General features: G+C 47.4%; 2 protein-coding genes across 7 annotated transcripts in view; one reads left to right on the top strand and one right to left on the bottom strand.

The window, feature by feature from the left end:
* Positions 1–11389: 11389 nt before the first annotated feature.
* On the bottom strand, positions 11390–13992 carry TIMM10 (translocase of inner mitochondrial membrane 10). Of its 2 annotated transcripts, none has more exons than XM_005577854.5 (3): positions 13884–13992; positions 13344–13519; positions 11390–11828 (listed from the first exon to the last, which is right to left on the bottom strand). In XM_005577854.5, exons 2-3 carry the CDS (start codon positions 13412–13414, stop codon positions 11627–11629), a joined length of 273 nt encoding a protein of 90 aa, XP_005577911.1. In that variant the 5' UTR covers positions 13415–13519; positions 13884–13992; the 3' UTR covers positions 11390–11626. The 2 variants fall into 2 exon arrangements, with proteins under 2 accessions (XP_005577911.1, XP_005577910.1); XM_005577853.5 differs by having other exon boundaries at positions 13344–13459.
* Positions 13993–18716: 4724 nt separating this feature from the next.
* Positions 18717–23332, top strand: part of SMTNL1 (smoothelin like 1) — a 14300-nt gene continuing 9684 nt past the window's right edge. For all 5 annotated transcript variants that reach the window (XM_074013596.1, XM_074013595.1, XM_005577850.5 and 2 more), the window contains exon 1: positions 18717–18762. The gene's annotated coding sequence lies outside the window, so the exon portion shown is untranslated. The remainder of the gene's footprint in view (positions 18763–23332) is intronic.

Here is a 23332-nt window from a genome sequence, read left to right as displayed (position 1 = left end):
GATAGTGGTGACCAGGTGTGGTGGCTCATGCCTGTAATTCCAGCACTTTGGGAGGCCAAGGCAGGAGGATCGCTTGAGCTCAGGAGTTCCAGACCAACCTGGACAACATGGTGAAATCCCATCTCTACAAAAAAGAAAAAAAAAATAGCCAGGCATGGTGGCGTGCACCTGCAGTCTCAGCTACCCAATAGGCTGAGGTGGGAGGATCACTAGACCTGGAGAGATGGAGGCTGCAGTGAGCCAAGATCATGCCACTGCACTCCAGCCTGGGTGACAGAGTGAGACTCTGTCTCAAAAACAAAACAAGAGTGACTACAGAAAGCTCCAAGAAGGCCTTTGATAAAAGGGAACCCCTGAACAGATGAGCCACCAAGCCAAGAGAGGAACTAATGGCTACCATAGACAGGGCATTTTTTAAAATAAAAATATTGTTATTAATTCCTGAAGACATCATGGTCTCACTTGAACCTCATAGCTTTTCACAGAGGGAGAAAACTGTAGGCTTGCAGCTGGAGCAAGGTTAGAGGTAGGATGCAGAGTCAGGTCGGCCTGGCATTTAAGTATGGCCCCTCCCAGAAGGAGAACGGCAAGAGCAAAGGCTTAGCAGTGGGAAAGGCACAAGGAGTTCTCGCTGGCCAAAGCACACGTCAGGCTCTGACGGTTTAACTTCTTAAAATGCAGTACTGCCTCCCAGAACTTCCAGATCAAGGTCAAACTCCTCAGCTCTGCACAGGGGGCCCTAGAGTCAACTTTCTAAGCTAGGAGGGTCATGGATCCCTTTGAGAATACAAAAGACAGTGGGCGCGGTGGCAGTGGCTCATGCCTGTAATCCCAGCATTTTGGGAGGCTGAGGCAGGAGGATCACTTGAGCCCAGGAGTTCAAGACCTACCTGGTCAACATAGTGAGACCCCTATTTCTACAAAAAATTTAGCTGAGCATGGTGGCATGTGCCTGTAGTCTCAGCTACTGGGGAGGCTGAGGTAGGATGATCCCTGAGCCCGGCAGGTCGAGGCTGCAGTGAGCCAAAATCTCGCCACTGCACTTAAGCCTGGGCGACAGAGACCCTGTCTCAAAACAAACAAACAAAAAAAGAATAAAGATGTTATTGATCTACTCTCGACAAAAATGCTTGCGTGAACATGGACACACACACTCATTGACATTCACATTTCAAGATTTTCATGGACCCTTTCCATGAGACTCTAGTGGTCCATGGACCCCCATGGCTGGAACACTTGCTCTTCCTCATCCCAACCCACATTTCCATGGGGTTGGACTGCCTGCTACATGAGGACACAGGCCTCATTTGGTGTGTTCATTCACTGCTGTGTATCCCAGCGCCCAGAACAGCACCCGCACCTAAGGGGCACTCAGCATATGTGCACTCAGCATATGTGCAATGAAGACACCTCCCAGTCTTTCTACCTGCTATCCCTTCTTGTGGGAACGACAGATTTCCTTCATTTTTTTTTTTTTTTTTTTTGACAGATTCCAGCTCTGTTGCCCAGTTTGGAGTACAGTGGCACAATCTCAGCTCACTGCAACGTCTGCCTCCAAGGTTCAAGCAATTCTCATGCCTCAGCCTCCCAAGTAACTGGGATTACAGGCACGAATCACCCCCGGGCTGATTTTTTTTTTTTTTCTATTCTTTTCTTTTTTTTTTTTTTTCTGAGACGGAGTCTTGCTCTGTCACCCAGGCTGGAGTGCAGTGGCCAGATCTCAGCTCACTGCAAGCTCCGCCTCCTGGGTTTACGCCATTCTCCTGCCTCAGCCTCCCGTGTAGCTGGGACTGCAGGCGCCCACCACTTCACCCGGCTAGTTTTTTGTATTTTTTAGTAGAGACAGGGTTTCACCGGGTTAGCCAGGATGGTCTCGATCTCCTGACCTTGTGATCCGCCCGTCTTGGTCTCCCAAAGTGCTGGGATTACAGGTGTGAGCCACCGCGCCCGGCCGGTTTTGTTTGTTTTTAATGAAGGCGAGAGTTATCGTCAGGTTTTTGTGTTTAATTAATGGAGGATATACTGGAAAGGACAGAAACCTTAAAGCAGTAGGAGACCACCATAATAGTTCACATTTTGCAGCCATAAAAAGGAATGAGGCCAGGTATGGTGGTTCATGCCTATAATCTTAGCACTTTGGGAGGCGGAGGCGAGCGGATCACCTGAGGTCGGGAGTTTGAGACCAGCCTCACCAACATGGAGAAACCCTGTCTCTACTAAAAATACAAAATTATCCGGGCGTGGCAGTACGTGCCTGTAATCCCAGCTACTCAGGAGGCTGAAGCAGAAGAATCACTTGAATCTGGGAGGCAGAGGTTGTGGTGAGCAGAGATGGCGCCATTGCATTCCAGCCTGGGCAAAAAGAGCGAAACTGTCTCAAAAAAAAAAATAAATAAAAAATAAAAAAAAAAGGAAAAAGGAATGAGATCATGTTCTTTGCAGGTACATGGATGAAGCTGGAAGCCATCATCCTCAGCAAGCTAACACAGGAACAGAAAACCAAAAACACAGGAATAGAAAACTGCATGTTCTCACTCATAAATGGGAGTTGAACATTGAAAACACATGGACACAGAGAGGGGAACTTCACACACCAGGGCCTGTTGAGGAGTGGGGGGTGGGGGGTGAGGGGAGGGAATTTAGAGGATGGGACAACAGGTGCAGCAAACCACCATGGCACACGTATACATATGTGACAAACCTGCACATTCTGCACATGAATCCTGTTTTGTTTTGTTTTTAGAAGAAATAAAGAAAAAACAAAGAAAAAGAAGAAACAAGCAAACAAAAATGATTCACATTTAAAATAATAAAAAATAGGTCGGGCATGGTGACTCAAGTCTATAATCCCAACACTTTGGGAGGCCAATGCGGGCAGATCTCTTGAGCCCAGGAGTTCAAGGCCAGCCTGGGCAACATGGCAAAACCCTGTCTCTACAAAAAGTACAAAACAAACAAACAAAATAGCCAGGAGTGGTGGTGTATGCCTGTCATCCCAGCTACTCAGGAGGCTGAGGTGCGAGAATCACTTGAGCCTGGGGGGCGGAGGTTGCAGTGAGCTGAGATCACGCCAATGCACTCCACCCGGGGCAACAGAGCAAGACTGTCTTTAAATAAATAAATAAAATAATAAAAAACAGAGAAGAGGAAAGAGACCTAAGATACATTTCCAAATCTGAATCAATAGGATTTATCAACCTTCTCCCCTGCCCTCAAAACAAATTCCTTCCTCAACTCTGTTCTCCTGACACTACTCATAGGTTACGTATAACAGCATTATCACATTTGCTGTCATGTGGGCTCCTGGCTAGCGGCTGCTTCACAGCTTAGTGGACAAGAACACTGAGACAGGGTGGGTCTAAATCCTGGCTCTGCAGCTGATTATTTGTGCGATTTTGTCCAAATCACTCCATCTCACGAGCCTCATTCTTCCAGTCTGTTAAGTGCTCAAAATAAAAGTATCCAATTCAATTCGGTATGTAATGAATTATTTAGCCTAACAAATAGTTATTATAAATCTTTGGGCCAGGCGCAGTGGCTCATGCCTGTAATCCCAGCACTCTGGGAGGCCAAGGCGGGTGGATCACCTGAGGTCAGGAGTTTGAGACCAGCCTGGTCAACATGGTGAAACCCCATCTCTACTAAAACTACAAAAAATTAGCCGGGTGTGGTGGCAGGTGCCTGTAATCCCAGCTACTCAGGAGGCTGGGGCAGGAGAATCGCTTGAACCCAGGAGACAGAGGTTGCAGTGAGCCAAGATCGTGCCACTGTACTCTAGCCTGAGCAACAGAGCAAGACTCCGTCTCAAAAAAGAAAAAAAAATAAATCTGCATGAGGAATGTACATAAAATGGTACAGCCATTTTGGAAAACAGTCCGGCAGGTCCTCAAATAGTTAAACATAGAGTTACCACTATAGCCCAGCAATTCCACTCACCCAAGAGCATTGAGAATATCTGTTAACACAAAAATGTGTACACAAGTGTTTATAGCTGTATTATTCATTAGAGCTAAAAAGTGCAAATATCCCAGTAGTCCATCAACTGATGAATGGAGAAACAAAATGTGGTATACCCATACAATGTCATATTATTTGGCCATAAAAAGGAAGTACTGATACATGCTACAACATGGATGAACCTTGATAACGTTATGCTAAGTGAAAGAAACCAGACACAAAAGACCACATATTGTATGACTGCATTTATATGAAATGCCCAGAATAGGCAAATCCATAGAGACAGAAAGTAGATTAGTGGTTGCCAGAGACTGGAGAGGGGAGATAATGGGAAATGCGGAATGACTGCTAATGGTATGGGGTTTCTTCTTGGGGTGATGAAAATGTTGTACAATTAGATAATGGTGATCATTGTAAAACTTTGTGAATATACAACACGCTGAATTGTATACTTTATTATATTTTATTTTTTTTGGAGACAAGGTCTCGCTCTGTCACCCAGGCTGGAGTGCAGTGGCAAGATCTCAGCTCACTGCAACCTCTGCCTCCCAGGCTCAAGCAATCCTCCTGCCTCAGCCTCCCGAGTACCTGGGACTACAGGCATGTGCTACCAGGCCTGGATAATTTTTGTATTTTTAGTAGAGATGGGGTTTTGCTATGTTGCCCAGGCTGATTTTGAACTCCTGGACCCAAGTGCTCCACCCACCTTGGCCTCCCAAAGTGCTAGGATTACAGGTGTGAGCCACTGCTCCCGGCCTAAATTGTATTCTTTAAAAGAGTGAATTGTATGGTGTGTGAATTATATCTCAATTTAAAAACAACAACAACAACAACAACAACCTTTGCATGTGTCAGGCACTAGGGATTCAATGGTGAATAAGACACAGACCCTATCCTCAGAGAACACAGAGCCCAGGGGGAGAGAGTCACAGACAAATCAAGTGTTACACCATCTACAGGAAGCACCATGGAGGAGAGACATGGTGCCACGAGAACATATGCTTAGAGAAGGGGATTTCATCTAGACTGGGGCTCAGGGAGGAATCTTTCAGGGTGAGGCTTATGCTAAGAATTTTCCATGTCAGAATCAGTAGAATTGATCAACCCTCCAGAGGAGTAAACAGCAAATGAAAAATCTTACAACAGGAGGATGCAGAGATATTCCGAGAGCTAAAAGAGGGATGATGTGAACAAAACACATAGGATACAGGGCCTGTGGTGTGACGTTCCAGCTGGAAAGGTAACAAGCTGATTACACTGGATCTTCTGAGACAATAAAGAGTATGCAGTAATCTCAAATGACCGAAACTGGCCTTCCTCCTCCCTAACTTAACTTGCCTCCATTGTTGCCCGTATCATAAAAGCACCACCCTCTTCCACCCAGTGGCTTAAGACATGAAACTCAAGTCATCCCAGGCTTTCTCCCTGCCTCACTCTCCACATCCAGCCTATCAGCGAGCTTGTGGGTCCTACCACGTAAAGACTTGTCATCTCCAGCCACTACTGTCCCCCAAGCACAGATCACCATCAGCTCAGGCCTGGACTCCTGCAACCCTCTAACCTGGTCTTCCCAATCCTACCACCCACGCATGACCCCACCAGCCCATCGGAATGGACTACTCGAGATGCAGATTTGATCAGGCCACATCCCTTGAAAGGCTTCCTGTGACCCTCGGGGAAATGCACAAACTCCCAATGATGGCCCCTGAGTCCTGTGCCATCTGGGTCTGCCCTCTGTGTTTTTGCCATGGTAACCTCCTTCACACCCATTAATACTCCATGCTCTCTCCTACCTCAAGTTCTTCCTGGGCCTGGAACATTCTCTGCACTAGCCTAGCCAACTAACCCTTCAGATCTTTTGTTTGTTTGTTTGTTTGTTTGTTTTTGAGACAGAGTCTCGCTCTGTTGCCAGGCTAGAGTGCAATGGTGCAATCTAGCTCAGCTCACTGCAACCTCCGTCTCCTGCAATTATTATAAGCAATTATTCTGCCTCAACGTCCCGAATAGCTGAGACTATAGGCACCCACCATCACGCCTGGCTAATTTTTGTATTTTTAGTGGAGGTGGGTTTTCACCATGTTGGCCAGTGGTCTCGAACTCCTGGCCTCAAATGACCACCCTCCTCGGCCTCCCAAAGTGCTGGGATTACAAGCGTGAGCCACTGCGCCCAGGCAACTCTTCAGATCTTAATGGTCATTTCCTTTAAGTGCCTGACCTCTTGTAGTAACTTGACTGACTCCAGCAATAAATCCTTTTGCAATGTAACCTACGTAACATCTGAGTTTCCCTTTGATAAAACGCATCATATATTTGTTCCTCCGACAGTTCAGAGGGCAAGGGCCTGTGCCCACCTTCCTCACCACTATCCTCTCACCACGTAACACAGAACCCACCACCCACCATGCCTCCTGCCTGACAAATTCCTAACCATCCTTCAAATCTCACTCACCTATTACTTTCTGGAGGGCAGTTTCCCTGAGCACCAAGACAACGGGACACATTCCTTTACACACCCTGCTGAACATCTCTTTTTTGGGGGGCGGGTAGAGATGAGTGTCTCACTGTGCTGCCCAGGCTGACCTCAAACTCCTGGCCTCAAGCGATCCTCCTGCCTCGGCCTTCCAAAGTGCTGGGATTACAGGCGTGAGCCACCGTACCTGGCCACAACTGGTTTAGATTTTCTATCTTCTTTGCCCCAGCACCTAAAACAATGCTTGTCACAAGACTCCTCTCAGGTCAGCCCACAAGAGCGCTTATGAAAATCTCTAAACTGTAGGCTGGGCACAGTGGTTCCCGCTTGTAATCCCTGCACTTTGGGAGGCCGAGGTAGGTGGATCACTTGAGGCCAGGAGTTCAAGACCAGCCTGACCAACAAGGTGAAACCCCCTCTCTACTAAAAATACAAAAATTAGCCAGGCACGGTGGCAGGTGCCTGTAATACCAGCTACTTGGGAGGCTGGGACAGGAGAATTGCTTGAATCTGGGAGGCGGAGGATGCAGTGAGCTGAGATCACGTCACTGTACTCCAGCCTGGGTGACAGACGAAGACTGTCTCAAAAAAAAAAAAGAAAAAAAAAAAAAAAAAAGTAAATCTCTAAAATTGCATGCAAAATTCTATGTGCATTCAGGAGGTAGGCTGTGACTTCTGTCAGATTTTCCAAGTGGCCTAAGATCTGAAAGAAGAACTTTTCCCCAGATGCTAAAGGAGCTTCAAACAGCGCTGCCAACACAGACTTCTACTATGAAAAACCATCCCCCTCTAGAATACACGTTCCAAGAGGGCAAGAATCAAGGACCTTTACCTTTTTTTTTTTTTTTTTTTGAGACAGGGTCTTGTTCTGTTGCTCAGGCTAGAGTGCAGTTTTGTGACCATGGCTCACTGCAGCTTCAAACTCCCGGGCTCAAGCGATCTTCCCACTTCAGCCTCCTGAGCAGCTGGCACCACAGCCACGTGCCACTATGCCCAACTAATTTTTTTCTTAAGTTGAGACAGTGTCTCACTATTGTGCCCAGGCTGGTCTCAACTCCTGGGCTTAAGCAGTCCTCCCACCTTGGCCTCCCAAAATGCTGGGATTACAGATGTGAGCCCTGTGCCTGGCCTCTTTACCTATTCTGTTAATTGATGTATTCCAAGTACCTGGAATGGTGCCTGGCACATTCTTGATGTAGGTGTAAAATGACTAAATATAGTCTCAGACAACTGAAACAGTTATGTAGACAGTATATGTATTGGTTATCTATTGCTGAGTAACAAATTATCCCAAAACACAGTGGCTTAAAACTACATGTATTCTCAGTTTGTCTAGGTCAGGAGATAGGGTATAGCTTAGCTGAGTGTTCTGTCTCAGGGTCTCTCACAAGCCTGCAAAGCATTAGCCAGGGCTGCAGTCATCTGAAAGCTCAAGTGGGGAAGGATTTGCCTCCAAGCTCACCCATATGGTGAGTGACTCAGTTCCTTGCTGGCTAGAGGCTGCCCTCGATTCCTTACCACCACATGGGCCTCTTCATAGGTTAGCTCACAACATGGATGCTTGCTAGCTTGCTTCATCAGAGTAAACAAGAGGGAAGAACAAGACAGTGAGAGAGTGAGAGAGAGGGAGAGAGAGAATGAGAGGAAGATCAAGAGAGGGAAACAAACAAGACAGACTTTACACTCTCGTAATTTAACCTTAAAAGTAGCACCCCATTACCCTTGCTGTGTTCTGCTTATTAGAAGCAAGTATCTAGGTCTAGTACACACTCAAGGGAGAGGATTATACACAGGCATGAATACCAGGAAGGAGGGATCATTGGAGGCCCCAGTGATCTTTGAGGCTGCCTACTGCAAGACATATACAGAATGTTTTCTCATATAGCATCCGATTTATCTGGGCACCCAGAGCGGAAGGCACACACCAAATGCCTACAGGTCAAGCAGATGATGACAGGGAGGGAAGGCATCAGTGGGGAGGTTTGGCAGACAACTGAGCCTCTGCCCACCCTCCATCAGGCTGATGCCAAGCAGGAATGCAGGTCAACTGTTGTCAGATCTTCCAAATTTTTTTTCTTTTGAGACAGGGTCTTGCTGTCTCCCAGGCTGGAGTGCAGTGGTACAATCTCGGTTCACTGTAACCCCTGCCTCCTGGGTTCAAGTGATTCTCATACCTCAGCCTCCTGAGTAGCTGGGATTATGGGCATGCACCACCAGCACAGCTAATTTTTGTATTTTTAGTAGAGACGGGGTTTCGCCATGTTGGTCAGGCTGGTCTCCAACTCCTGACCTTGGGTGATCTACCCTCCACCCGCCTCAGCCTCCCAAAGTGCTGGGATTACAGGCACGAGCCACCGCTTCCGGCCCAAATTTTCAAAAGAAGCCAACATCCTAATTTTTTGAGATATTTTCTGATTTTTAAAACGGATAAGCAAAAATACAACCGTTTATTATTTTATTAATTATTTATTATAGCAGTTTATGACTCCTCCCTATGGCAGAAAGTACCTACTTTATTGTTTTGTTTTGTTTTCTTTTTTTGAGACAGGGTCACACTCTGTCTCCCAGGCTGGAGTGCAGTGGTACAATCTCGGTTCACTGTAACCTCCCCTGCCTCCCAGGTTCAAGTGATTCTCATGCCTCAGCCTCCCAAGTAGCTGGGATTATGGGCATGCACCACCAGTTCAGCTCATTTTTGTATTTTTAGTAGAGATGGGGTTTTACCATGTCAGCCGGGCTGGTCTCAAACTCCTGGCTTCAACTGATCCACCCACCTCGGCCTCCCAAAGTGCTAGGATTAAAGGCGTGAGCCACCACCCCTGGCCGGCCTAATTGTTATTTCTTATACCCTTTTATGTGTGTTCCAGCCCTCTTACTGTCCACTCCACCCCTGTCCCACTTGCTCATAGGGATCTAACTAATTCACTTTGAGCACTTTCCGCAGCTCTTTGCATGTAGCAGGCCAATAATATTGTTGAATGAAATATGAAACTCGACACATACCTCACAAGGGGCCATTTCCCCCTGTCCTAGAGCAGGGGTTAAAAGTGGTCTCTGGTGTCTAAGTTAGAATCCTGGCTGGATGACTTGCATGCTGCACGACCTTAGGCAAGTTACTAGCTTTTGAGAGCCTCAGCTTTCTCAGCTGGGAACAATCGTACCTGCCTTAGAGAGTTGTTAGATGGATTAGCTGAAATAATACACGTGAAGAATTTCACAGAGTTTAGCGCACAACAGAAACTCAATAAATGATTTACTGTCACTCACATCATCCATTCCCTTTCTCTCCTCACTGGCTTCCTGCCTCATCACCCTTTAGTCCTTTATCGACCATCTTCTGCCACTGTCTACCTGGCTGGCAGCTCGAGTGAGCCACCACAACGCAAACTTGTCATTATCACTGAACGATTTAAACTCTTCAATAGTTTGCTGTTGCCCTTAGTAGGAGAAAATCCAAACTCCTTATCACAGCTCACCAAGCTGTTGTGGAGCTGTCTGCCCAGGCTCCAAGTCTCATCTTCACCTCCCTTCACACTCAGCACTCCAGCCACACTGAAGCTGAAGCTCTCCTTTCCTGAACGCTCCACCTCCACACTTACCACCACTTCAACAAAGCCTTTGCAAGTGCCATTGCCTCCAGCTGGAACCTCTAATCCCGCCTCCTACCACCCCTTCTAGATGTTCCGTCTATGTGCTAACAGAGAATTCTTGATGTTTCTTGCTAAACCTGAGGGCATGCACAATATCGATTTTCCTCACCTGTCCTCTCTTCCAAGAACAAGGCCGGCAGAGAATAGGCAAATGATAAAATGTGCGGAATTGTCCACAGCAGCGCTGACCATGAGCAGACAGCGCCACCTGTTGACCAAAATCTGCACTTCAGTACCTGGAAAGGAGCTTTATTGCTTTCTACCCCTAAGACATGAGTAATGGCTTTGAAGTTTTCCAGTACATCCGGTATCTTCACTCCCACCAAACTTAGCAATGAAAAAAGCTAATGTTATTGCATACTTAGTGTATGCTAGGTACTCTCCTAAGTGCTTTGGTTATTAACACGTTTAATTTTTGCAACTACCTAATGAGGTAGGTAACCTTACTGCCATTTTATGATGGGGTAATCGAGGCACATAGTAGTTAAAATGCCTCACCCAAGATCACACTGCTAGAAAATTTCAGTAGAAACTCAAAGTTAAGCAGTCTGGCTTGAACCTGCACTCACAAGCCCCAAACTCACTGCCTCTGTTCTATCTCCTTTACTCCAATGATCTAGTTACATCCCGGACACTTCTACCAGGAAGCTCCACTTTGAAGGTACCGCTGTCACTGTGGCACCGGTGTCAACCACAGTCCCATCTGGACACAGCAAACGCAGCAGTTGGGTCTGGCCTCCATGTTATTGCTCTGCTTGTGTGACCTCCAGCAAGCAACTTACTTCTTAAATCCTCAGCTTCCTCATCTGTATAACAGGATTAGTCAGGGGGCTAACCCTATTTTACAGATGCAGAAGCTAAAGCACACAAAAGTGACAGGTGCAGGGCCACACAAAAAGCGGCAGACAACAGGCAAACCTAAGCTGTCTTACTTTTTTTTTGAGATGGAGTCTCGCTGTCACCCAGGCTGGAGTACAGTGGCACAATCCCGGCTCATGCAACCTCCACCTCCTGGGTTCAAGCGATTCTCCTGCCTCAGCCTCCTGAGTAGCTGGGATTACAAGCACCGGCCACTACACCCAGCTAATTTTTGTATTTTTAATAGAGACGGGGTTTTGCCATGTTGGCCAGGTGGTCTTGAACTCCTGACCTCAAGTGATCCACCCACTTCAGCCTCCCAAAGTGCTGGGATTACAGGCGTGAGCCACTGTGCCTGGCCTGTCCTACTCTTAAACACTACATTAGTCTCCCTCTGCTGGTAGGGGCTGTGTCTGTTTACTCTCAAATGCCACGCACACTGCTTTGCACATAGTAGGTGTCAACAAACTTGTTTTAATATATATATACATACATACATACATACACACAGTCACATTCCAGTGTGACAAATACTCCTTCACCAGGGGACAGCGCTACCACTCCAGGATCTTGAAGACTCGCTACAGAGAGCTTAGGCCTGGCAGTCCTCACAGATGACACCCAACAGGGAGCACTTTTATTAAAGTGGGAAGGGGTGGGGTGTACCCCAGGGTGTATGCTGACACGGACCTCACGCGGGCCCAGAGCTCTGCTGCACCCTCTTCATCAGCTCTTCATCCTGCATAGACAACTCTGTCAACTTTTTGCCCATTCGCTCATGGATGTCCAAGTACTTAGAGACACATCGGTCCAGGCACACAGACTCGCCCTTGGAGAGCTCTGCTTCCTTGTAGTGAGGAGGTACACACTTCCGGTGGCAGGCACTGGTCATTCTGGAGGGAGGGAGGGGCAAGGTCATGTCAGCAGCATCCTGTGACATCCCAGGAACCCTCGACCATTCCAGCCCTGCTATATTGATGTCACCTTCCCCAAGAAAGCAGTGTAAATCCTCAGTTTACACCTCAACCACTGGAAGGTCCTTGCAAGTAGGAAACTTGCCTGAGCCCATGTATATGACTAATTAAGTAGAAACAATTTGTTAAGGACTGGCTATGTGCCAGGCATCATGCTAAGTGCTTTACCTGCATTCTGTTACGCAATGCTTACAATTACCCCAAGAGATACTTATCCCCATTTTACAGACGAGAAAATTAAGGCAAACAGAGGCTCAGTAATTTTTTTTTTTTTTTTTTTTTTTGAGACGGAGTCTCGCTCTGTCGCCCAGACTGGAGTGCAGTGGCGCGATCTCGGCTCACTGCAAGCTCCGCCTCCCGGGTTCACGCCATTCTCCTGCCTCAGCCTCCCAAGTAGCTGGGACTACAGGCGCCCGCCACCACGCCCAGCTAATTTCTTTTTGTATTTTTAGTAGAGACGGGGTTTCACCGTGTTAGCCAGGATGGTCTCGATCTCCTGACCTCGTGATCCACCCGCCTCGGCCTCCCAAAGTGCTGGGATTACAGGCTTGAGCCACCGCGCCCGGCCGAGGCTCAGTAATTTTCTAAGAATCACATAGAGCTGAGATATGAACCCAGGTCATCTGACCTCACAGTCTACACTTAACAATCTTTCTAATTTATAGTCGTCAGGATAAACCAATCAAGAGAGCTTAAGCCAATAAAAATAGCAGACATTTCACTGTTACTAAGTGTTGGGCTTGAGGCTAAGGACTTTCATATATTTTTAGATTTAATATTTATGATGCCCTATGAGGTAGGTATCATTATGTCTTTTTCATAATGAGGAAACCAATTGTCAAACAGTGCAAGTAACATGTCCAAGTATACTGCTGGTGATTGGTGGAGCCAGGATTTGTTCCCAAATGTGCCAAATGGTTATGAGCACTAGTTGCAGAACCAGACTGAGGTGCTAGTTCTGGCATTGTTACCCACCAGCTGCGGACCCTAAGGAAGTTACTTAACCTCTAGCAGCATCAATTTCCTCATTTTAAGATGGGACTAATAAAATTAACCCACTGGATTATTTTGAAGATTAACAAGAGCCTGACACAGAATAAAGGGTTTTAAAATGTTAACTACTAAATGGGCTGGCTATGTGCTATTTATCAAGAGGCAAATACTCAGCTTTTCTTGGAACCTAACCAGAGCCTGGATTGGAGTTTCTCTTCCTGCTTGGCTCCTGCATTGCCAGTTCCATCCCCATCTAAATGCCCAACTCATTCTAGTGACTGCGTCTACATTAGGATCAACCTTGGAGGTGCGTATGGGGAGGGTAAGCATGGGCCTCAGGCTCCCCTACATTCAGGAAGGAATTTGTTGTAAGTCATTCACCTTCGATATGGGTGACCAAGACTTATTTTCCAAGACAGGGTAGAACATAGTTCTCTTTACCTGTTGTACATATCGGCCATCATCTCCACCTCCAGCTCCGCAGCCAGCTGTTGGGCCCTGAGAGGATCCATCTCAGCCTAGCACCGTGGAAGGTATCTCCTTCTGGCCTCCTAATCCTGGGAGCAGACATCACCATCAGCACCCACCGCCGCCGTTCACTCTCCTACCCCTTGGGGCTAGAGGATACAGAGGACTCACAGGGCGCCAGACCACCACGGGCCACTAACCTCAGTAAGATTAACCACCCCATTTCACGGATGTGGAAACTGAGGCCTCGCCCAAGGTCGCACAGGACGTCCATGGCGAGCCTGGAAATCGAGCCCCGGATCTCTGATGCCCCAGTCCCTGGAGGTCACCTCTATTCAGAAGATCGAGGACCGAGGCAGAACGCTCTAACCCATAAGCCTGAACCTCCAGGGCCCTGGGAATGAGATCGTACGCTGAACACAGGCGACCGGGACGCAGCCTAAAGGCTGCGCCTCTGAAATGGCGACGCCATAATCAGAGCCACATTGAATTCAGAGGTCATGGGTCACTCACCACTGCCTGGGACGGATCGCAATGCTCACGGAGACCCCAACTTCTGACAAAAACTATAACGTTACCCGCCTCTCCAGAAGGCTCCAGCGGAAGCACGTGGGTTACTTCCGGGAGGGAAGTCCCGCCTCTCCTTTGATTCAAACTCGCTTCCGGAACTAAATACCAACGAGACGGCGCCGGGAACTCGGCGATCCTAGAGAGGGAGCGGCCGGCGCCGGGCGAAGAGGAAGGCGACTTGCCAGTGCTAGAGGGGACGCCAAAGTACCATAGAGGCTTGGGCGGGGTGCAGAGCGTCTGCAGCCCGCTTACAATTCAAGTCCCTTGGGATGTCACAGAGCCGCTTCAGTTTATTGGTTCTGTAGGAAGAGGCGTGGTGACAGATATCAGTGAATCTCATCCCAGTTCCGGACAGCCGACTCCTGAGCGTAAATCAGGCGTGGAGAAGGAAGAACGCCCCCAAACAGCGATTCTGTTTTTGTTTCGCGTTAAAATCCCTGGAACGTTTTTAAACGTCCCAGTGCCCAGGACTCACCTCATTTCAATTAAATCAGAATCTCTGGGAGTAGGACCCAGGCATCAATACAATTTAAAATTCCCCAGGTGATTCGTATGTACAGCCAAATTTGAGAAGCAGTGCTCCATGGGACGTTGTGCGATTACTACTGTGTGTAGGTCACACTAAGCCCCTTCTGGTGTTGCAACGATAAGCGAGATAGGCTTCCTGCTCGTAGAAAGACAAGACGTGTAAAATATGTTTTCTTCAACAGTCAGAGGTCCTGAGCCACAAAGAGATTAATAAAAGCAATTTCGGCTGCCACCGAGGCTAATCATGGGTGAGGGAGAAGGAGGGTACTGGTGAACTTTTCAACTTTCAAGACTTAATGTGTTCTTCAAACTGCACCATTCACTCATTCCCCACTAAAAAGAAGGAAACAACACTCAGTCCCTTGATTTGTCACACAATTTCCTAGTAAAATAAATTTACAAGATGTAAATTGATGACGCAAGGGCACATTGCTCATTGGAAAAGGTGGGCTAGACATTTTATATGTGTGGTCATCATATGCTTCCCTAATTGTCCAAGACCATCCTGATTTTAAACAATCGACCTTTCTGCTTTGAAGACTCATCTTTGTCAAACCTTGTGCCCTGATTTTTAAAGATTGAGGTATAATATTCATAAAGTGCATAAAATACACGAATCTCAAGCTTAATTAAATATATATGTGTATATATACATTTGTATAACCACCACCCAGATCAAGATATAAAATACTTCCTGCACCCCAAAAAGTTATCTTGTGTTTCTTCCCCATCAATACTCCCTCTTGAAGTTAACCACTATTCTGACCTCTATCACCATCAATTCGTTTTCCTTGTTCTTGAACTTCATGTAAATGGAATTACACATTATTTTCTATTTTGTGCCTGACGTCTTTAGCTCAATGTACCTGTAAGGTTTCCTCCATATTGTTGTGTGCATCTGTTATTCCTTCTGTTTTATTGCTGTCTAGTGTTTGATTGTATGAGCATGCCACAATTCATTTATCCATTCTCCTGTTGATGGATGTTTGGATTGTTTCCAGTTTTTGCCTACTATGCAGTAATGCTGCTATGATACTCTTGTACAGATGGACATATCTTGCCTTGGTTTTTGCTTTTGAAAATATAGTCAACATTGGCCAGGTGTGGTGGCTCATGCCTGTAATCCCAGCACTTTGGAAGGCTGAGGCGGGTGGATGACCTGAGGTCAGGAGTTCAAGACCAGCCTGGCCAACATGGTGAAACCCCATCTCTACTAAAAATACAAAAAAAAAAAAAGTAGCCCAGCATGGTGGCGGGTGTTTGTAATCCCAGCTACTCAGGAGGCTAAGCAGGAGGCTAAGGCAGGAGAATCGCTTGAACCCGGGAGGCAGAGTTTACAGTGAGCCAAGATCACACCATTGCACTCCAGCCTGGGCAACAAGAGTGAAACTCTGATCCCCCTGCAAAAAAGAAAAAATATAGGCAACATTATGGAAAGTTAAGAAACTGCGTGGGAAAAGGAGATGGGTTCTTACAAGAGGAATCTTGCAATATTTACTGGGCCTTACGAAAGGTTACATACTGTATGATTTCATTTAAGTAACATTCTCAAAATCTCAAAATTATAGAGACGGAGAAGAGATTTCTGATTGCCTAGTGTTAGGGTTGATGGGGAGACAGAAGTGTACCTATAAAGGGTAGCACAAGAGAGATCTTTGTGTTGCTGGATAATTCTGTATCCTGATTGTGGTGGTGGTTACAAGAATCTACACAGGTGATAAGATGTCATAGAACTGGCTGGGCACAGTGGCTCATGCCTGTAATCTCAGCACTTTGGGAGGCCGAGGCGGGCGAATCACGAGGGTAGGAGTTCGAGACCAGCCTGGCCAATATGGTGAAACGCTATCTCTACTAAAAATACAAAAAATTAGCTGGGTGTAGTGGCAGGCACCTGTAACCCCAGTGACTTGGGAGGCTGAGGCAGGAGAATCGCTTGAACCTGGGAGGTGGAGGTTGCCGTGAGCTGAGATTGTGCCACTGCACTCCAGCCCAGGTGACAAAATGAGACTCTGTCTCAAAAAAAAAAAAAAAAAAAAGTCATAGAACTATGACAGACACACATTAGACCAATGTTAATTACCTGGCTTTGATATTGAATATAGTTATGTGAGATTTAACCTTTAGTGGAAGTTGCTAAAGGGTGTGCAGGACCTCTCTGTACTATTAATGCAATTTCCTGTGAACCTATAATTATTTCTAAATAAAAAGTTTTAAAAATCACTACAAAAAAGAAAACAAATCACTGTCTGCACTATTACTGTTTCCCATCACTTCTTCTCACCTCCATGGCTGACACTGTGGTCCAAGCCACCACCATCCTGCACCAGGGTCACTGAGTTTGTCTCCTGACTGCTCTCCCCACTTCTATCCATGCTTCTTCACTTTATTCTCAAAACAGCACCCATCCAGGGTGTATCTGCCCAAGACTGGTGAGTTCTTCCACATCTCTCTCTGGCTTACTGGTTTTTTGTTTAAATTCATTTCTCTAGTCCTACTGTCATTAAATATTGAAAAGAGCAAAATACGCTGGACGTGGTGGCTCATGCCTATAATCCCAGCCGGGTTTCAAGTATTACTAGAACCAGCCGGCAACCATTAATATTGGACTATTTAATCACTAGTACCCAAACACAGATGCACAAAAAGATTTCTCTTTCAGATCATCCCGGGCAAGACTTCCAAGTTCCTGTCATATTTCTGTTAATTAATTAGTTATTTCATTCAATATGTATTTATCAAGTACCTACTATGAGCCAGGCAATTCTGCTAGGCTCTGGGCATACAGCCATGAGCATGGTAGATAAAATCCCTGCCCTCATGGAGCTTAAAGCCTACTGAGAGAGACAGATGATAAGGAAATGAATAAGGTAATTTTAGATTTAGTATTATGAGGACAATAAAAACAGTATTATGAGGACCATAAATACAGCTGAAATGATGGAGAGGAATTGAAGGTCATGGAAAACCTGAGGGAATGAAATTTCAGCTGAGTCCAGAAGAGTGAGAGGGAGCCAGTCTTACAAAGAGTAGAAGGAAAACCAGTCCTGAGTCTGAAAAGGGATGGATTTATTTAAGGAATAGGAAGGAGGCCACTGTGGCCCAGTGGTGGGACTTCGGGTAGGAGGACTGGGAGGTCCCAAGCTTCGTAGTAGTAAGGGTGTCCCCTGCACCCATTCTCCAAAAGCAGTGCCTTTCTTAGATCATAAAACGCACAGAGAAAGTGAAGACTTTTTTTGAGATGGAGTCTCTCACCCAGGCTGGAGTGCAGTGTGACTTGCTGCAACCTCTGCCTCCCAGGTTCAAGTGATTCTTGTGCCTCAGCCTCCCAAATAGCTGAGATTACAGGCGTGCGCCACCACGCCCGGCTAATTTTTGTATTTTTAGTAGAGACAGGGTTTCACCCTGTTGGCCATGCTGTTCTTGAACTCCTGGCTTCAAGTGATCCACTTGGCCTCGGCCGCCCAAAGTGCTGGAATTACCGGCATGAGCCACTGAGCCCAGGCTTGTTTTGTTTTTTTCTCAGCAAAATGTGCCAAAATACTCAATTTTTTCTTAGTATAAAAATGTGTTCAGAGCCTAATGTGTACCTGTCACTTCAACTCAAAATAGAACTCAGGAGTTTTGTATTTTCCAGGCTCCATCCAGTGATCTGTCAGCTTGTCCCATCACTTTTGCCCTCTCTGCCCCTCCCCCTCCAAATCTCTCAGTCAGCTGTGAGCCCCGAGACACATCCCCTGTGTTGGCAGCTGCCCCACTCATCCCCTCCTTAGCCCAGCCTTAAGCAGCTGCTTTTGTCTGAGGACGACGGAAAGGGCCTATGTAAGGAACGTGGCAGGGGCGGGTGTGAAGGGAGCACAGGAGGCCTCGCATGGGCTCTGGCTGAGCAGCAGAGGCCAGGGCCATGCTCCAAATGGGTCCTGAAGATGGTTGTCAAGGTCCCTATGGTTAGGAGAGTCCATTGGGAAGAAAGGTGACCACAGGACGGATGCTGCCAGGCTCAGGGCGGGAGGGACGTGCCGTGATTGAAAGGTGCCACCTGTCAGATCTTCCACGGGAAATCCGAGCCTCCCAGTCTAAGGGAAAGTGTTGTACCAACAGGCTAGTAAACAATGCTCTTCAGGCAGCCCAAGCCTCTTGAAGTGGGGGTGGGGTGGGGTGGAAGAGGGAGAGGAAGGGGGGAGGCGGGACCAAAGAGCTGGGGGCTAGAGGCCACTGGGGCTTAAAGGCAGCCTGGGAGTGAGGCCGCTCAGCTGGAGGAAAGACAGTTCCTGAGCCACAGGCAGAAGCCCCACAGGTAGGAGAAGCCCTGGGCCTCTTCCTAAGGGCCCCTCCCCATCTGCCAATTCTCACTCCCACCTTCCAAGGGCCAGAGCCTCCCAGGAGGGCCCCCCAGCTAGAGAAATCCAGGCTCCTTTCTAATTCTCTCCACCACGATATCTACTCGCTTTAGATGCCAGGGGTCTCAGCCCTGCACCAGAGCACCTACAGAGCAGACAGCCAGTGGCCATCAATGAGGAGGCCTCAGAGCAGGGGAGGGGACCTTGGGAGTCTCAAGAGTCAAGCTGGGTTGGGGGATAGACTGTCTAAGCCAAGCCTGTCCAGCCCGTGGGCTACCTGCGGCCCAGGATGGCTTTGAACGTGGCCCAATATGAATCATAAACTTTCTTAAAACATTATGAGATTTTTGGTTGTTTTTGTTTTGTTTTGTTTTTGCAATTTTTGTTTTGGCTTATCCGCTATCGTTAGTGTTAACGTATTTTACATGTGGCCCGAGACACTTCTACTTCTACCAGTGTGGTCTAGGGAAGCCAAAAGATTGGGCACTCCTAGGCTAAGCAATTGAGATCGGCCTCTCCAAGGGAGGGCCCCTGGCTGAGTGGGGAAGGTGGAAGCCTTAGGACAATGAGATGACAGAGGAGGCTGCAGTGGATGGTGGACACATCACAGAACATCCAGCGTTTATACTACTGGGGGCTTGGTTCTTGGGCTCCTGGATCCCTTTCCTCCTGGTCTGCCAGAAGAAACAGGAAGAGAGCGGGAGGGGAGATATCTGCACTGCTGCTTTGGACACAAAACAGGGATGGTCTGGAGGCTTCCTGGGGAAGGAAGGAGGAAGGAAAGTAGAGAAAGATAGGAGGGGCGGAGAAACTTTCACAAAGGGCCTACTGTGCACCTAGAAGAAAGAGAGAGAAACTCCTCAGCTGAATCTGACTGCCCTTCCCAACTGGTGGGGTGCCCCAACTCTGGGCCGGGGCCTTTGGAGGGACACTGGGCTGAGGAGCTAGTGGGAGCATATATTTGGTGTGAGCTTTGGAGTGGAAGTTGGGACACTTGGATTCTAGATAGGGCCAGGCCATTTGTCCTATAACTTTAGTCAAGGGACTTCAATTCCCTGAGCATCAAATTCCTATTGGCTCCCTAATGGGCCCAATAACCTATTCTGAAGGGTCACAGCAAAAAACGACCAAGAGAAAGCAGGGCCTCCGCAGTGTAAGCTGTAAACTACAGTAGGGCTATGAATGTTGGGGGTGGGTGGTGGCGTCCTGGTTTCTTAGCACTCTGAGCATATTCACTGCTTTTCTATTTGTGACAAGCCTGGAGGGTGGAAAGCTGAGGTGATAAACATGCAGGATAGCCGAGGTGTGCGTGCGTGTGTGTGCATCTACCCGTCCCCTCTACCACTCTAAGTATGCAGCATGTAGACAGAAGGAAAGATGGTTAGAGCTGCCAGGCTCAGTGGCTCATGCCTGTAAACCCAGCACTTTAGGAGGCCAAGGCAGGAGGATCGCTTGAGGCCAAGAGTTTGAGACCAGCCTGGGAAACATAGTGAGACCCCATCTCTATTAAAAAAAAAAAAAAAAAAAAAAATTAGCCAGCTGTGATGACGCACACCTGTGGTCACAGCTCCTTGGGAGGCTGAGGTGGGAAGATCCCTTGAGTCCAGGAGGTCGAGATCACAAGGAGCTATGATTGAACCACTGCACTCCAGCCTGGGCAGCAGAATAAGACCCTGTCTCTTTAAAAAAAAAAAAAAAGATGACTGGAGCACTTAGCTATGTCTTAGCCAAACAGTGTCACACTTTGAGGTATAAAAAGGGTTTGTTATCATCCTACTGGCATTCAGTTCTCTCCGCCTTGACTCACTGATAAATGCCCTCAAGGCTGGGTCAGGACCTTGCCCTGGCCCAGGGCTGGTCACAGCCAACCTACACCATACGAGCTGATGGGTGCTGAGTACTCATTCATGCCAAGCATGCCTCCGAATCCTGTTTTGTTTTGTTTTTCTAAGAGCTAAGGTCTCACTTTGTTGCCCAGGCTGGAGTGTAGTGGCTATTCACAGGCATCATTATAGTGCACTGCAGGCTTGACCTTCTGGCCTCAGGTGATCCTCCTGCCTCAGCCTCCCAATTAGCTGGACCACAGGCATGTGCCACCACGCCTGGCTCCAAATATTTTCTAAGCATGGGCTGCCTTAATCCTCCACCATCCCTATGGGATGGGACCTATTGTTATCTGCAGAAATCAAAACACAGAGAGGATGGATAGCTTGCTCAAGGTTAACACAATTAGTAACCCATGGCAGCTGGGATCCCGTCACAGGAAGACACCAGAATCAATGATTTTCACCACTAGTCCATGTCACCTTCCAAACAAGAGCAGAGAGCAGGAGGGGAAGGGATTGTGTTAGACCAGCATTTGCCATGCTTTCTTCTGCTGCTAGAGACGGCAGTAGATGCTCCTCAGGAAAAACAAAGCAAAAAGAAAAGAAAACAAAGGGAGGGGGAAAAAAAGTCATGGTCAAATAGGTTCGGAGAAAAGTGAGTTAAATGAAGTATAAGCAAGGTTAAGGTTTCTTGACTATCTGGTTTCTAAAATCTACTTAATTGCTAATGAAGTTGTGTATCTGTTTTTGTTTTGTTTTGTTTAATTTTATTTTCTTTACTATAGAGACAGAATTTCATATGTTGCCTAGGCTGGACTTGAACTCTTGGGCTCAAGTACTCCTCCCACCTCGGCGGCCCAAAATGCTAAGATTACAGGCATGAGCTACTGCGCCTGGCTGAAACTGTATATCTCTAAGAGGGTAAAGAGTAGGCTTTTTTGTGGAGCAACCTTAGCCAGAGAATACTCTTTCTCCCAACCCCACAGAAAACCCTCTCCATGTCACGGGAGACCCTAGTTTTCCACAGAACACAGTGTGGAGAACCTGACCCAAATGAACCTCATCATTGTCAGCCAAAACTGAGGCCCAGAGAGGGAAAAGGACTTGCTCAGGTCTCAGTCGGGACTGGAAGATGCAGGTCACAGCCAGTTCCACAACTTCCCGGCTCCCAGCATATCTGCTGATGTATATCCATCGCCCTGGCTCAACTTCCCTCTTTTATTTTTGAGACAGAGTCTTGCTCTGTCACCCAGGCAGGAATGCGGTGACACGAACTCGGCTCACTGCAACCTCCACCTCCCAAGTTCAAGCGATTCTCCTGCCTCAGCCTCCCAAGTAGCTGAGATTACAGGCGTCCGCCACCACACCCAGCTAATTTTTGTATTTTTAGTAGAGATGGGGTTTCACCACATTGGCCAGGCTGGTCTCGAACTCCTGACCTTGTGATCTGCCCGCCGCGGGCTCCCAAAGTGCTGGGATTACAGGCGTGAGCCACCATGCCTGGTGTCATCTTCTCTCTTACTTTAAGACATTGCTGGAGCCACTGAACCAGGAAGGGGGCTCTAGCAGGAATCATAGGACAGTGTGAGTATCTTTACAAATCCCAGCCTACTTTTAGGAAACAGTGAGGGCATCGAATTCAGGAACCCCAGGACTCTAGGTAAGACCCGAGTGGGTGGTGGGAACAGAGCCCTGTCCGTCTTCTTGCCTCCTGTCCTCTGCCCATTTACCCAGGTGCCCTCGGTACAATCACTGAGAAAGATGGTACTGCCAAGGGCAAGGGGTATTTTTAGTGCGTGACAGGAGTGCCCACTTTTCTTACTGCCTGAGTCATGCCCTGAGCCCTATTTGGGGATTGTTTTCTTTGTAACTACACCCCCCAAGAAGGGCAGGGGCATGAAGGAGCTAACCCGAGGCCCCTACACACCTGTTTATACTAGCTCCTCTAGTATATACAGTACTTAAATAGGCAACTCCGAGTTCAGATGTCATAATCTACCCCCATGCTTTCTGGGGGCAGTAGGAGGGTCAGGTTGCCAAGCAGAGGTCAGGGAGAGTACAGCCTCATTCTTCACTCAAGGAAACACTTCTTTGCCCAGGCCCACCTATTCCGAAAACCATAGGCTGGCAGAGCTGGCAAGGCTCCAGAGACCAGTTGGCCCTGGGGTTCCTAAATTTCAGCCATTTTTATACACCACCTTCATGATTTTGCTACCTCTGCACCACCTATATTCCAGTTTCCTGAATGACTTCCTTTGAATCAACTTATTTTTAAATTCAGTAAATGTATTTTTAAAAGACACTGTATCACTGTTGGAAATGGAAACTCAATATCACTTACCAGAAATAGAAAGTAACTGTAAAAATAAATACAATGGAAATAAAATGGTGTTATTCAATTCTATCTAGATACTTCTGCTTGCCTAGGCTCTCAGGGGAGAGTAGCTGTTGTTCCACAGGTGTTCTAGGATGCCAGTATAAAATTGTGACCGGGCGCTGCTCATGCCTGTAATCCCAGAACCTTGGGAGGCCAAGGCAGGCGGATCGCTTGAGCTCAGGAGTTCGAGACCAGCCTGGTCAACATGGCAAAACCCCATCTCTACAAAAAAATACAAAAATTAGCCAAGTGTGGTAGTGAGCACCTGTAGTCCCAGCTACTCGGGAGGCTGAGGTTGGAGGATCACCTGACCCCAGGAGGCAG

The sequence above is a fragment of the Macaca fascicularis genome, chromosome 14 (assembly GCF_037993035.2).
Source record: "Macaca fascicularis isolate 582-1 chromosome 14, T2T-MFA8v1.1".
Taxonomy (NCBI): domain Eukaryota; kingdom Metazoa; phylum Chordata; class Mammalia; order Primates; family Cercopithecidae; genus Macaca; species Macaca fascicularis.
Note: the sequence above shows the minus strand (reverse complement) of the source record. Positions and strands in the feature narration are given on the sequence as shown.